Below are 16,407 nucleotides of genomic sequence, written 5' to 3'. Positions count from 1 at the left end.
TGACTAGTTCCAGCTTTCTTTCTTCTTGGTCCCAGATGCTTTCCATCTCATCTCCTCCATGTCATATCTGATCTGCTTTTATTGTAGAAGGTGAGTGCAGGGCCGAAGGAGTGTGAGTGGTTTGCTGTCAGATGCCCCAAATAGGGCAGTGTTGGCAGGAGGTACAGGATATGACAGACTAAGGTGGCCACATATTTTCTTGAGTTTGTAATAGTGCTGTTTATGGTCACCAGTTTTTACTTGAAGAATTATTCATCTATGGAAAAAAGATTTGTTTCTATTGTATATATCCTTTAAAAAGACACACAGGTTGCCATCTGGCTTTCATCATTTGAAATGAGTCTAAGCTTGTCTATATTACATCTACATCATCTGTATCTCGGGTCATTTTGCTCTCTGGATGTTCTTAATTCTCAATTAATTTTCATTCATTCAGTCAGTCTAGGGAAAGAGCAAGAGCTGCTGAATCAGAAGGTAACAACTTTTATCAGAGTGCTGTGCATAGGGTACCATGGGAGAATGGGGACAGTGGTGCCTCGTGGCCTCAGCTCACAGAGTGATTTGTACATTTTCTGTGATTGCACAAGTAAGAGGCTGACAGTGTTGGATCTACAGTGTTTGCTTTGTGTCTGCCTTTAGACTGCCTCTTTTCTTCCTCACACTCTGCCTGCCTTTATCTCAATCCTTGTTTTCCTGGGGAAGATTACACTGGACACTTGAGGAGAGGTAGAAGGTGGGGCCGTAGTAGATACCACCAGGAAGACTGGAGTACAGACCCCGTGCCCTGCTGCGATGATGTCTGTGACTTAACACTAATGACTCTGTACGTGGCTGGTTTAGTGAAACACATTAGAAAGCAATTCAGTTACTTCCACATTGTTATTGAAGTCCAGCCTGTATGGTCTACCTATGCCATTAGTATTTGTCCTAAGTTATTTTTGTTTTCATATGTCAGAGAATGTTCTTGATATAAGGGAGCCTGAGTCAGGGTGGTCTAGTTGAAAAAGCATGGGCACTGGGGTAAAAACAACTAAAAATCTGGATGCATATCCAGCCTCTAGCACTGATTAGCTCTGTGATATTGTGCAAGTCACTCACATTCTTTTAATATCTGTTTCCTTATCTGTAACTTGGGGATAATACTCCCAGATATCATAATATTGTCAGGTATTATAGGATTGGTGTAAAAATTAAATGAGATAACGTCTAGAAATAACTTAGCACAGTGTCTGGCATAGTGTTAAGTACCAGTAAATCCTGATTCCTGCTCTCCCCCAGCCTCACTGCCTCGCCAGTCGGCCAGCTGCCTCTAACACAGCATCAGTGGAACTGTAAATACTTTCACAGTTCTGTAATTACTCTCCACCAATCCTCTCCTTGATCACCTTTCTGCCTTCCTGCCAGATCTGTTCCTAAACTCAATTACGACTCTCCCTCTGGTTCAATCTCCCTCTCTGCAGAGAACAGTAAAACCTTAATGTTTAAAAAGATCATTTTTCCTTAGAAGAACCTAAAGCCCCTAAAATGTCATTGTGAGTTTTTGTCTTCCAACAGGATTTATTGTTGACAACCAAATTTAATATATATACATTTGTAGCTTATCTTTCACAATCACCTGAATTTTGAAAAGCCCAAAAAAGATTTTTCTGGGCAGAGAATGCATTTTGTTGGCTTATCTAAGTGGCTGCTAGACTTATAATTTTTTACACTCATTTTTAGTTTTTCTGGAGTTCAGTCCCCCTAAACGTAAGTGAGTCTTGAGCAACCCATCTGTCTCCTACTTACTCAGAGTTAGTGTTAATTTTTGGACCCAGAAGTTCAAAATTGTGTCATTCCTGTTGATATCAGTCTGGACATCCCAATGTTGTTCAGCTTCTGACTGTCTTAGAGACTGATTGCTTATCTCCAACAGCCTAGAAAACATCCTTCTCTGCGTTGGTCCTGGCTCTTACCTCTACTGACCAAACACGTATACCCAAACTAATGTCTATAGGTCATGTTCCTGCCACTTCGTCTCTTTAAAATCAGGCAGTTTTAGATGGAATTTGCAGGTGCTAACATGGACCTCTGAGTAACAGGGACAGGTACAATAGCTTTGTTAGATTATATTGTTTAATGTGAGATTTTCACCAAAAAAGAGACAGAAGAAGATAGAGGTTACACAAGACCGGTCATATCCTTATATGCCATTTATCTTTTGGAAAGGCAATAATGTGAAGCAGTTAAGGGCATCAGTTGGACAGTAGACAGTCCCAGGTTTGAATCCCAGCTCTGCCGCTTATTAGCTGTGTAATAGTAAGCAAGTGATTTCATTTCTCTACTTCTCAGTTTCATGATTTGTAAAAGAGAAAGGGACCATTACTTGCTTTGCATAACTAAATAAGATAATGTTTCTAAGGTTATTTGTGAAGTATTGTCTAGAAACATCTCAGCGCAGTGTCTGGCACAGTTCAGAATACCCAGTCAATTTCAGTCCTTTCTGCCTCATCTTGCCTTGAATGTTGGCCATCTCTAAAACCGTATTAGCAGTGCTCTCAATGCTTCCCCACTATGCCATTGCCTTCCTGGACCCACTTATAACTCTCTCTCTCTCTCTCTCTCTCTCATAACCTCACTCTCTATCTAGAACAATAACTTCGTCAGTTTTCTTTAGATGAACTCAAAGCACCGACAATGATGGTGCTGGTGATGGTGATAATGATAAGAATAATGTGGGGATTTCTTACTCCTTTTCCTCTGGATTGTAAGTTTCATGAGTTCAAAGAGCATGACTGTCTTCTTCGGCCCCAAAGTCCTCGGTTCCTGGACAAGGAATAGTTGTTAAATGAATGAGTCTGATATTTCAAGTTGCTCTGACTGTGTCATTTCCTCTGTTTAATTTCTGCACAGTTAGTCCAAATGAGTATTTGTGGGTTTTTGTGTTCACTTCTCCTATTACAAAATTTTAGTTTCTCCTTTTATGGAATAGAATTCTTAAATGCATGCTTGTGCATCCAAGATGGACAGTGGTGATGTTCTAATAAGCGTTAAATGTGGAAATTAAAAATAAATAAGTTAGAGTATAGTAGAAAATAATGTTCTTGAAATGGTGTCTACACAGAAAAAAAATGGAAGATTGATTTTAAGGTTTGAGGATGGAGGGTGCTGGGAGAAGTGCTGAGAGTGGAGGCATCACTTTCTTTCCCACACTAAACACATAACTCTGCATGGGTTTGGTTTCAGTCAAAAATGGAGTGTTCACAGACTGAACACACACCCCTGTAAACTCAGCCCTAAAAGGGCAGCAGATAAACTTGAGGAGTTTTTCTAAGACAACAATCCCGTGAGGTTTTAAGTAAATTTTTACAAGCTCCGGGAGATACTTTTAATAGACTATATAAAATTTCTCCTTTACCTTAACGGCTTTTGTATATAAGATGTGTCAAAATGACCCGGAACAGCAAAAGCTTCATAAGGTCAGATAATTCATTACCTTGGCAATCTAAGGTACATAAAATTTGAAGTATTGAAATTTCATATAGACACCCCTGAGATTGCTCTAAATTTTCTTTTGTCTCAAGAGTACAAATGTGTCTCACACTTTCCATAATTGAGGAATGAAAATGTTTGAGATAAACATCCCTTCTCCTGGGCGGCCAAATCCTTGTCTTAAATAAATGCCAGTCCCATGTCCCTGCATGTAGGGTTCAGTATTTGTAGAGTCACTTATTAAAATATCCTAAATCTAACAAGGACTCAAAGATTCTAGTCTATTTCCACCTACCCACCTGCCCAAGACCAGCCTTATTTCCAGGCTTTCCTCTCCCTTAGGAAAATGTAACTGATAACTGATTTAATGTTTTAAAATATCTTCTGTTCAAAAGTTCTTTTTATAGATCTAATCTATAACTCTCTTGTTGCCACTTAAAACAATTTCTATTAGGTATGCTAATACATACATTAACAGATATGTATAGGGCTCTTTGATTTAGCAGTGGCTGTGTGAAAACCAAAAGCAGAAAGTTCATTAAATGATGATTAATTGCCAAATGGGCGGAACAGAAAATAGTAGCTTTGAAGTTCATAGGAAGGAGAGAATCAAGCAGGGGAATTGGAACTGCATCTTGAAAGATGGTTGAGATACGGGTAAGTTGAGAGAAAAAAGGACAAGCCAGATAGCATAAATGGTGTGAGGAAAAGCACAGAAATGGAAAGACAGTGAAGAGATCAATTTATGTGGAAATGAGGCTTTGGAAAGGGGAGTAGTTGAAAGTAAATCCGGAGAGGCAGATTGGGATCAGTCTGCATAGGTCCTCTAATGCTGTCCCAAAGAGCATGGTCTGTCCCATAACCAGTGGCCTCCTAAGCCAGAGAGTGTGTAGGAAAATCCATTTGTGTACAGGAAAATATGTATTCTTTATATAGAAAAAATAAATTTTACTAATAATTACTTGTATTGACAATATTGTATGTGTGTCATTTTCATATAAATATATATATGTATATTTTTCCAAATTTGTTTGAAAATCTCTGTCAGAATTGTTTTATTGATAGAGATCCATGTTCAAAAGAGGTTGGAGGAAGACTGCTGCTATAGATGATAAGGAGTGATTAAAGGTTTTCATGCAGCCAGTGACATGTTCAAAGCAGTATTTTAAGAAGATGAATCTGGCAGCAGTTATACAGAAAGGATTGGAGGAAGCAGTTAGTTGGCGATTGCAGCAATTCAAAGGGCTTAAATTATGATAGCCACAGTGGGAATGGAAAGGAAGAGGCAAGTTCCAGAGACATTTTGATTATCTTTTTCTTTTCATGGTGAGATTTTCCCTAAGCAAGAGTATGCAGCAATCACTTTGGGGGCCAAAAATAGAGCAGTGCTCAGGAAGGTGAGTTTTTTTGTTCAAAACTGATTGAAAGATGGATTAGTATTACCAAATGTTCTATGGTCTGAAAACCTAAACTTAAATGGAATCAAGAATAAAAAATTTTGATTAATTATTGGTCAAAAACAATAAAGGATTAAAGGATCAAGCCTTTAATAAAGTATAACTTCATATAAAGTATAGATAACTTCATAACTAATTTTATACACAAGGGCAATCTTTGAAAGTGTAGATAACATCTTCTCCATCATAACCATAAAAAGGAGCATTTGAAAATGTTAAAAGAAGCAGCTTATTGATGGTTCTTGCATTATTAAAAAAAAACTTATGCTTTGTACCTACCATTGGGTACTGAAAAAGGATTCCAGAAATTTTCTCATTCCAGTTGCTTGTTGGAGATACATTACTTTTTGATAATCCCAAATACAAGTACAAACATATTAATAGTTGTTCTTCCTCATATACCTTGATCTTCACAAGCAATAAAATTTAAACAACCATATTGGTGAATGTAAATTTGTAAAGGGAGTTTTGCTACTTGTATTTGATTTACCGTCATTTTCTCGAAAATTGTACTGTTTAACTCCTCACCAGTTGATGTTTGTATAAGGTAGAACTCTTAACAAAAGTGTGATTCAGAGTTCAAATCTATCATTAACCAGGCTTCTCAATTTCTCCTTGCAGATAAAAACACTCTAAATAATGATAGGGAAAAAGAAATAGCATGTTTTAAAATGCCAACTAGATCAGACTTGTGATTCCTACATGATACTAGTATTATCTTAGAAACATATCGATAGAAGAGCCCTACTATCAAGCAATTTAAATAAGAAAAACAAATTCACATATTTTAACTAGTCAAGCCTCAGATATAAACTTAACATTTGTCTCAGTCAAGTTAAAATAAACCATGGATTGTGTGTGCATGTGTGTGTATAATTATTTGGGCTGAAAATGCGTAGAATATAGTATAGAAAAATAGATATAACATATGGCACATAAAAAAAGGAGATAAGATTAAATGTTCTACATTAAGTAAAAGTGAATATTCTCATACACTGCTGGTAGGAATATGAATCGGTAACCTTTCTTAAGGGCATTAGTGACACATGTCAAGAGCCTTAAAAATGTGTATACTATTGAGACTCAGTACTGTATTTCTGTTTTTAAGAACTTGTCCTAAGAATAAAAACCTTAAATTCATAGTAATAAGGGAATAGCTAGAAAAATTAAGAACCATTTTCTTGAAGATTATTGATTATAATAAATACCATATATGCCATGATTTTAAGTGGAATAGTAGAAAAATATCACTGTTTATATATATTAATAATTTTGTATTCATGTATTTGTATTCATATATATGTATATAAAAATTGTAAAGAAATATAACAATATGCTTACAGATGGTTTTGTTTTCTAATTTTTTGTTTTCTTTAATTTTAAATTTAAAAAGGATATATACAGTTTTCAGATTCAAAAAAATTATCAAAGTAAAAAATTAAAGAGAACTTTCAAGAGTTTAACATACAAATACCTGTAATTCAGTTAGCTGATGGAAAATTTCTGTGACCATTATATATCCATTTAATGACTCAATCAACAAAAGCTGTTGATGCTCTAAATTTTGACTAGACTCAGCTGTGCTACAAAAGCAGGCAATGTAATGGCAACTAAAGCAAATGTCAAAATGGAAGCACATTTAATTATCCTGGCTACTGAGGTGTTTTCACCTGTGTTATTGGGCTTTGGTCTTACAGAAATAGCTTATCTTACCAGCTTTAGGAACTGAGTAGGTACTAACATGCTTTAGAGTAAACGAAAAGGCAGTACCTTTTATTTATACTTATATAAATATATTAGTCATTCAGTCAATCAATAAACAAACATTTATTCAGCAATTGTTAAATGTCAGGTACTGGTCCAGGTTGTGATAAAGGGAAATGAGTAAATCTCAGAAAATTCATGGTTGAATGGGGAAGATCAACATTTAAGTGTGGTTGAAAATGAAAATAGAGGTATGTAGAAAGTTCCAGAGGAACACTGAGAAAGAAGCAGCCAAACTTGCCTTTGAGTTAGAGAAGGTTTCCAGAGAAAACAATGTTAGAGATGGGCTTTGTCGGCTGAATAGCAGTTTGCCGGGTGGAAGAGGTGAAGAGGGATTCTGGATAGGAAGAAGGGCACATACCCAGGCTAAAACTGTGGGAGCGTGTGGCGTGTTCAGGGACTGGTAGGAAATGCTGTGTAGCCACAGCTTAGGATGAGAGGCAGAAGCAAAGGATGAGAGTGGAAACTAGGTTAGGACAGAAACGGCCTTCACCGGCTCGTAATCACAGTGTTTCTCCTTCACCAATGATTAATAGTGATTTTCCTGGCTAATAGAATCCTAATCATTATAATGAGGTAGGACTGTTGCCTTTGAATTATGGAAATTATAACTGTTATGACCTGTTCCACAAACACAGGTTATAAATATTATCACATCCCTTTAATCTTCTTTCCAGTTAATCACCCAAGCCTCCACAGGGCTCATTAGCAGGAAGCCTGTTATCTCCTCTTGATGTTCCTCCCACTGTCCATGAATCCTAGGACTTCACTCAGACCAAATGGGTCAATCCTCCTGCAGAACCCTGTGGCTGGGTCCGTCTCTCTGTAGTGGCTGCTTGCTTATATATTCATGTCACAGTGGTTCCCATTTTGGGCAACAACGTTACAACTCCCTTTATTTACATTTCCAACCTCAGCCATTGTTACCTAAGTCATAACCACTGTGCCAGGCTGGCTGGGTCTGGAGGCACTTCTGGAGTTGGCCTCATGCTAGGCTGAAATTAGTCCTTACCCTAGAACCTTAGGCCATTGTATGGAGCCCAAGTCAACAGCCCAGACTCCTTTCATCAGGGTCACTTTATTTCCGTGGAATCCAGGACCTTCCCTGCCCCAGGACCTTAGTCAGTGTCATCCTGGCCCAACAAGTGTCTCATCCCCAGCCCCTAACCCAAGGAAACAGGGGTGAGGACACCAGGTGTCCCTCCATAAGGCCCTGGGCTCCTTTTACACACCGATTCTCCTCCTGCCTAGTGTCCAAGTTTTTCCAGGTGGCAGCTTGTGAGATGGAAGTGTAAAAAACATCTTGTTGCCCTGCCCAATGCCCACTAAAGTACCTAATTGCCTTCTATTTACATAACTAAGAAAGACACCAAGTGATTCTTCCAAGAACAAAGATCTTCAAGGTGATTTTCTGTTCCTGCCATATAAAGAGTTGCAATTTACTTCACTAAAATAATTAATCTTTGTCTAACCATGCCCCTATTTAAAAAATTAGGAATAATGTGCTTATATATTATATGACAAATTATGTAATTTGCCCAAGGTCTCCACCTCCAAACCCATGGTTTTAACCACTGTGCTTTACTACCTCTTCTCAATTCAATTCATGTCATTATTTACTTCTATAACTCAGGTACTATGCTCATACTAGTCAAGTTTATTGTAGGGTTAAGTGTAGGCATTCTCTTCCAAACTGTTGCTAAAGGACAGGGGGACAAGTGCATTTGTGAACTAGAGCATTTATGTGGAAAATTAGTATATTCACCATAAAAGAAAGTGTTTTCTCTGCAAAGTTAGATTGCAGAAAGGAGAACAGTACTCATACATAGTTTACATAGTTCTAGAGGGCTTGAAACTGAATAGTAAATGGGCATTGTGGTCAATATACCTTGTTAACAAATAGTGTTCTTTAGAATTTATGCTTTGGAAAAGCTGTGTACAGGCTGGATTAATCTGAGTTTTTCTGCTGAAAGTCAAGTTTGTTTTGCTTTGCCCCTGTCTTGTTGTGAGTGTAAGATAGTCAACTGACCTTTTCAATTTATCATCGTAATGATACTCATCTCTTAGTCATCTCATCTTTAAATTTGAGCATAATGGGAAAAAAAGGCCAAACATTTTTTCACCTTTTCTCATATGCACTATCTTCCCCCTAGCATTTTTACTCTCCTCAATGAAATGAAAATGAAATGCATGTATATCATATTTCATAAGCCAAAACCAACTTCTGACATATCATTGGTAGTTTATGTTCTTTTAGAGGAAAATCATGATGCTATAAACTGTTTCCTGCACTATCCGGAGGTCTTACTAGAAATTCCAGGAGGTCGAGGAATCTCAAGCAGTTTCTATAAATCTATAGAACTAATTGCCTATCCTCTGACAAAACTTCAACAAGACCTGAATCCTAGCCAGCTAAGACTAAGCAGGGATCTCCCTCCTGCCTCCAATTCTAGAACTTTCTTTCATGTGCTTGCCTTGGACTGGAACTGCACACCACCAAGCCAGCTCCAGAGCTGGGACCAGGATTACTGCTGAGCTCTTCATTTACCTCAGTTCTACCACATTAATTCCTTACATTTGACCTCCTGTCACTTTGTTTTGTTGCTGTTATTGCTTTATTATTATTGTTGTTGTTGCTGTTATTTTATATGCTTGAAATTTGTGGCTTTTCAAACTAGTTTGGATTTGAGATACACAATAAATTATGTCATTTAAAAATTATAAATGGAGGTGTCCTTATCTCTATTTTATTCAGTTTTCAGGTATATTTAGCCTTTTGACCTCATCCAGAAACTAAAACTTTTGCTTGTCCCTCACGTTAAATGTGAGGAGCTTGTTTCTATCTATGTGTATTTCTATGTGTATGCTCTATGTTGGGATGAGAAAGTATTTCATACTGAAGGAGGTTATGTATTTTCCTACAAGTTAGATAGAACCTGTGTTTTTTGCCTTGGCTGGGTGTATGTATTCTGTATAAACAAAGGTGTTCTAGGGCTCCTCAGGAAGCAGCATGAGAACACGCCTCTGACCTACTGTTAGGGACAGGTGCAAGTTGGCAGCACTTACCACAGGAAAAGAGAAGGGGGGTGAATGTGAGGAGGCCAATGAGCATCTAGAACCAAACCTGCAACAGCAGGAACTTAAGTATAGGAACTTTTCCCAGCCAGGAGCATGCACAGAAACTAGGAGCTCATGACCAAAGGTGACCTTTTCCCCATTAACATATATTAGCATAGTAAAAATCACACCCACCAGCACCATAACGGTTTATAAATGTCCTGGCAACCCCTGAAAGATACCCTATAAGGATAAAAATGGGGAGGGCTCTTAGCCCCAAGAAATCTCCACTCTTTTCCCAGAAAAATAATGAATATTCCACCCACCATTTAGCATATCAAAAGGTATAGACATAAAAGTAGAAGTGTGTTAAGACCCCAGGGTCTTCTCCACTCATGGAGACAGATCCATCCCTCCTCTGGGACACACTGTCACTTGTATTCTTAGCTATGCAATAAAGGCTGCTTGTGTGGAAGTTTCTCGTCTGCCCTCATTCCATCGCACTAGCTCTGCTTGCGATTCTTCCAAGCAAGGAGCCAAAGGACCAGGACAACAATGCTCCAACACAAACACACCTGACACTGCTTCCCCCACATGCTCTCCCTGGTCACTATTAGCACAGACTGGAAAGTTCTCTACAGTGATGGAGAGAGAAGCTAATAAACAATTCTTGAAAACCTGCTGTGTGCCAGGGACTGTGCATGATGTATATTTGCCTTGTCTCATTTAATTTTCTAACAATCCCATAAGGCAATTACCATTTTCTTTATTAAGAAATTGATGCTCAAAGAAGTTAGGTAACTAATCTCACAGAGCCAGATGTGGCAGAGCCAGGAATGAAACACAGCTAATTCAGACTCCATAGCCAATGCCTTTCCATAACCCATGCTATCCATCATAGACTTTGGTGGCCAAAGGGCCCAAACTCCACACTAGGTTTAGGGTCTAATTACTGAATGAAGTCCTGTGCATTTCTCTTAGGTTTAGGATCAATCAGATCAGTCAGAGTGGAAAGAGACTTTGGACTCGGGTATTTGCTAAACCACTGGGTTCCTCACCTCTCTGTAGAGCCCTTCACTCTGTGAAGTAGATGCTAGTGTTCCATGCTAATGGGTGCTGAGTTTCTCAAGGGCTTGATGAGGCTCTGTTAGTCTTTTTAGGGCCAGCTGCACACCAGCAGCTATGCTGTTGTTGTTTTAAGGCCTTAGCATTCCTCACTTCAAACTGATTACTGCTTTATTACCTTAATATGACATCATTGGCCATCTGGCTGATTTGGAATGTGAAGGAGACTAATCCTATATGATAATAACTTTTGAGTGGCACATCAAATCTATAGGGATATTCAGAACATTTGCTTTTAAAAAAATGAATAGCCCATGCTGCCTGTTCATTCTTATTTAGAGAATTCTATCATTTTAATAATTTGGTATTGTTTTGTTGGTAGGTACAGAGATATGTAAAAAGTATTTTTTTCCGTATGGATTTAAAAATTGTTTAGAATTTTTATTTGCAGAATATAAGCAATAGTAGTTTATTCTTTCTTATTTTTTCCTATGTTGCAAGCAAAATATCATTTGATTTAAATTAAATTGACTCTGAGCACATCTCTTTTAGAGAAATCAAAGATTGTGATCTTTAGCAATCTTGATTAGATTTCTTCCTCAGAAAACAGTCTGTTAAGTTTGTACTATAAGTGTGAGCAGATGGTTTGACTGTGGAGCAAGCAGTGGGCACTCTAGGATTCTTCTTTGCCAAGTGCTCACAGGCCTTTGAAAGAATTTCCTTTCTGGGCATTTAGATGCCCCTTCTCCTCTGTGGTGATGAAAGTGTGTGCTCTGTGCCTAGATACCTATTGTGTGGTTTTATAGTTCATTTATTGAATGCCAATTGCATGCCAGCCACAGCGTTGTATTCCATACATTATCATATCGTTTAATTCTCACCACCACCCCGTGAAAGAGTTAAGGCACGGGTATGTAATATTATCTCCACTGTTCAGATAAGGAGGCTGAAGTTACTGTAGATCAGTTTCCCAGTGGTTACACAGCTAGCACCTACTTATAGTAGGATTCTTCAGATCTGTCTGCCTTTGTCAAATATAACACCTTGTCTGGGAAAGAGCTAGGAGAAGAGTTAGGATATGAGACTGGGGAAGTGGCTTTGAATTTTACTCTAATCAAGATACCAAGCTTTTCATTAATTTATTCCTTCAGTACTTATTTATTGGGTACCTAATACCTAACAATCTGGGAACTGGAGACATCAGTGAATTAAAAAACATAAACCCCTGCCTTCCAGAAGCTTACATACTGGTTATTGGAGGTTCTGAGCAGAGAAATAACAGGGTCCAGCCTAAGTTTTAAAAAGGTCCTCCTGGCTACAGTGTGGAGCCTCACTCGCACAGAGGTGAGGACTGTGGCAGGAGACCAGTTGGGAGGCGACTGCAGCAATCCAAGCAGCAGTTGGTGGGGACTTGGACCCAAGTGGTGGCCCAGATGAGAAGCTGGATTGCAGATGGACTTAGATGGAAATGCCAATGGGATTGCTGAGGAATTGAATGTGGAAATCACTGGTCCAGTATTTAACTAGAACTCAGGTCAGCCTACATCCTAAACCTGTGCTCTTCTAATTATGTTAAAATGCTAAAGTGTAAAGTGACTTCACAACCATATTCAATTTAGTGAAAAAAAAAATGTAGTTCCTCCTTTTTAGCTCCTTAGCTCTAGGCTTAGGATAGCAGAATACCTGGAGGTCCCTGGAGGGGGCCGGAAAGGGCTCCGTGTCCCAGGAGCATTTGTCCTCCAGGCGGCAGCTGACAAGCTCACTGCTTTGAAGACCACGCGCCTGGTTGGTGGCACACATGTGATTACACTTGAGATTTGTAGTGTGTCCATCTCAGCTACTCAAAGTACATTTCAGTCCTTCCCTGTGGCTCCCCTCTGAGGAGGTGGGAAAATGAATCCTCCTAATAAGATTTTTAAGTACAGCTTTATATTTTTCTGCCTTTGTTATTTCTCAGAAATAACATTATCAAGTCCGAATCGAAATTGATTTTAATTTTTGGTCACGAAGTGGAATTTTAGCATACTATTTCACCATTTTTTTAAGTTCAGAAAACAGCTTCCCTGAAGTTAACTTCTACTGATCAGACATTGTCACTCGAAAATGGTCCTAGATCTGCCAGATCTGCCATTAACTTTTAATAACTCCAGGATACAAATCTGCATATCACAAGTCAATAAAATTTGCCACCAAGCTGTTCGTGTAGTAATAAGGTAAATAAATGAAATCCTCATTCAATTAATTTTGAAGTGAATGACCTTGTATTTCCAAGTAGGAGAAGAAATTGGCCATGATCAGGCATGTATGTTGTATCTGCTTTTCAGTTATTACATTACTGGAGATACCATGGGCAGCTAGCTGTGCTTGTGTATTTAGACTGAAGTAATCCCCTACACACCTTGTCTGGAAGTAGAGCCAAATGATTTTATTTCAGTTAAGATTGCTGGAAGAACCCATGATCTGCTTAGGGTCCTCTTAACTGCATCTTCTGGATGCAATTTAATATCTCGCTGAACTAGGCCATCCATTGGGTCCTGCTGGACAGGAGATCCAGTTAAGGATGTGCTCAGAGGCTCCCACTGACTGGCCTGCAGATAGCATTTGTCACAGCCCCTTTCTCCATGAACCTGCCCTGGTTGTTCCTTTGCTGTGTCAGCCGTACCCTGAAGCAGACAGCCAGACCAGTGAGAGATGAATGCCTCTGATTCTCTCTTGCCTCCACAATGCAGATGAGGGACCCTGCCAGTTTTTAAAAATTCAAAATCAACTGCAGTATCACTTTTAAATTTTACTATTTTTCCTAGGGCTGCGTCCAAAGAGGACTCTGCGCCTGGTGCTCTGGACTGCAGAGGAACAAGGTGGAATTGGTGCCTTCCAGTATTACGAGTTACACAAGGTAAAAGTCGGCCATGGACTCCTGAGCATTTGCACATGTATCAGTGTAAACCAAAAGCATTGAGTGATGCTTTTGGTTTTAAATTTCCCTGTAATTGTCCCGTTTAACTCTCTCAATACTTTGTGGTTGACTGACCCTGGCAAACACCCTTGGTATAAGCCTTCTTCATCCAGCCTCGTGAATGAGGATGCACTAGTGAACTGAGCATGCTGTGGTGTAGAGCTAAGGGCTTTTCTACTTCTACAGCCTGTGGCCACAGAAAAATTCTAACTGTGATGTTGCCATTTTCTTTAAGTATCTCTAGTTCTGCTATACTTGTGTATGCCACAAAAATAGTAATAGGTGAACATTTTCTCTCCCCACTGAACCCACCCACATACCTTAATGCCCCAAATCCTCCTGGAAGCCTTGGGATTTAAGAGCCAAGTTCTGAGGCCTTGAGTCAGCCAGGAGCGTTGCCGTCATGGTGGTGGGAATGACAGCAGGCAGAAGTCTCCATCCTAGGAATGTGGAAGACAGCTTGTTTTGACACTCACTATAATTAGGCAAGAGTGAAGCTTGAAGCAAGAAGGTGATTTTGGAAGACCATGATTAGAAATACAGGACTGCACTTAAGGTGGGGACAGGGAGATCAATATCAAGAACCTCTTTTGAGAGAGCAAAATGCAGAAGGTCAGAAATACTGTGGATCAAGTCAAATGTTATTTGAAAAAGGAACCCCCAAGTCCATGGGCATGCTGCTGAGCGGGGATGGGAGGGCAGGGGAGGAGGGTCTGGTCTGCTGCTACTGCTGGGCTGTCTTACCTAAACGTCCAGAGTAGAAGAAACATATTACAAGCTTAAATTATCCAAATCAGAGAGGGATTTATTTGTTTTGTGAATTGTATTTGTATCCATTTTGATTATTTTACAGAGTCAATCTCTATTACCCTATTTCAGTTAGAGTTTAATGAGTTCAACGTCATGAGTTTGGTCACTGAATATAATTATCTACTATACAAACGACAACCTGTGCCTTATGGCCCACTCTTCCCACCTTAGTTCTTTGGCCTCAAGTAGTCCTGGGGGTAAGATAATTCAAGACAAGTGTCCTTTTGTTGGTGGGTCAGTGCTATCATCTTTTATATGTTGTGGTAGACTACATCAGATAAGGGTTGTTCTAGATTCAGCAACATTCAATTAATATTTTCTGAGCCCCCACTATGTTTCATGTACTACATTAGGCTTTAGTGTTAGCATCATTAAAAAGATTCACCCTGACCTTACAAAGACCGCCATCTAAAGGACACCGACCACTAAACTTCAATTATAACATAAGGCATTAAGTCTTTGATAAAGAATAAGGTATTGAAGACAGACACAAGAAGTTCACCTAACCTGGCTTTGAAAGGCAGAATAAGCTGTGAGGAAGAAATGACATCTAAGCTGAAGGAGTGGGAGGGAGGAGGTGGGTACTACACCTTGGCAGAGGGGACTGTACGTGTAAAGGCAGGAGGTAAGAGAGAGCAAAGCACATTGGAGAAAAGGAAAGGAATTCAGAGTGGCTGGTGCATAGAATACAAGAGGCATAGTGGTAGGAGCGTGGAGTGAAGAGGGAAACAAGAGTCTGAACAAGAACATATAAATCATGCTTAGAAGTTTAGACTTTAGTCTCAGGGCAAGAAGAGTAGCTGAATTATTTTTAAGGGGGAGCTTTAAAATTCTATATATCTTGAACTTTATAAAAGTATTTTAGAATTTTAGAATACTAAAAAAATTGTTTTAAAGATCTTTTATTCACTATAACGTACTCTACTCCCAAAAAAAAAAATTTTTGAATTTAAACTGCAATGGATCTGGCTCAAAGTTTCCTCACCACTGAAATTCCTAGGATCTGAAAAAAGAGGATCTTGAGTTTCACTGTGGCCTTCTAAAATGCATGGATGAAATCAGAAATGACTTGATTTTAAATTTCTAAGAGGCTGACAGGGAAATACACACTCAAAGGATGTGCAGTCACATTAACAGAACTGGTTTATCTTGACAGTATGCATGCTGCCTTCATACAAATGTGTCTTCATACTGGTGGTTACTCTGCATTGCATTTTCAGGGACGGAAAGAAGAAATTCCAGAAAGAGAAAATGTAAGCTTTTTGTGTTAGAGCAGCTCTTTATCTCACCTTTAAAAAGACATTCTGCATGTTTTACATGGTACAGCCAATTTCAAAGAACTTATTCTGGATTCTTATATTAGCATATTGATATTGACATTGTCAAGAGTATAATCATTTCTGGGGTGGCTGAGTTCAACTTAAAGTAAACATAATACGCAAGTCACAAACTGAGGGGGATGAATTAGATTGCCTCTAGACTTCTCTACAGCATTATTGAATGCCAACAGACAGTCAAACAATGTTCAGGTCACTCCAGTCACAAAAGAGAGATCCTCTGCTCTAAATAAGGTAATATGAACTGCTGAAGCAAATAAACCCTGAAGTGTTAATGGCTTAACATAATCGAAAGTTATTCCTTGCTCACTTAACATCCAATCTACAGTAGGGCTCTGCTCTGTATAGTTTATTCAAGGATCCAAGCTGACAGACTCGTTAGCAATGTGGCTTTTAATATGCCTTGTGTGTTGACATCCAGTGGGCAGGCAGGGGATAGAGGGAGGTTTTTATGGGACAGTTCTGGAAGGAGCTTGTATTATTTCTACTCACA

General features: G+C 38.9%; 1 protein-coding gene across 1 annotated transcript in view; it reads left to right on the top strand.

The window, feature by feature from the left end:
- The window catches only part of CPQ (carboxypeptidase Q), a 448,482-nt gene that overhangs the window by 339,016 nt on the left and 93,059 nt on the right, over window positions 1–16,407 (top strand). Inside the window, exon 6 of the mRNA XM_069466192.1 lies at window positions 13,616–13,707. Coding sequence (XP_069322293.1) covers window positions 13,616–13,707 — 92 coding nt within the window. The remainder of the gene's footprint in view (window positions 1–13,615; window positions 13,708–16,407) is intronic.

This window comes from Eulemur rufifrons, chromosome 3 (genome assembly GCF_041146395.1).
Source record: "Eulemur rufifrons isolate Redbay chromosome 3, OSU_ERuf_1, whole genome shotgun sequence".
In the NCBI taxonomy this organism is placed as follows: domain Eukaryota; kingdom Metazoa; phylum Chordata; class Mammalia; order Primates; family Lemuridae; genus Eulemur; species Eulemur rufifrons.
The sequence above is the reverse complement of the archived record's forward strand: the minus strand, read 5'-3'. Positions and strand labels throughout refer to the sequence as shown.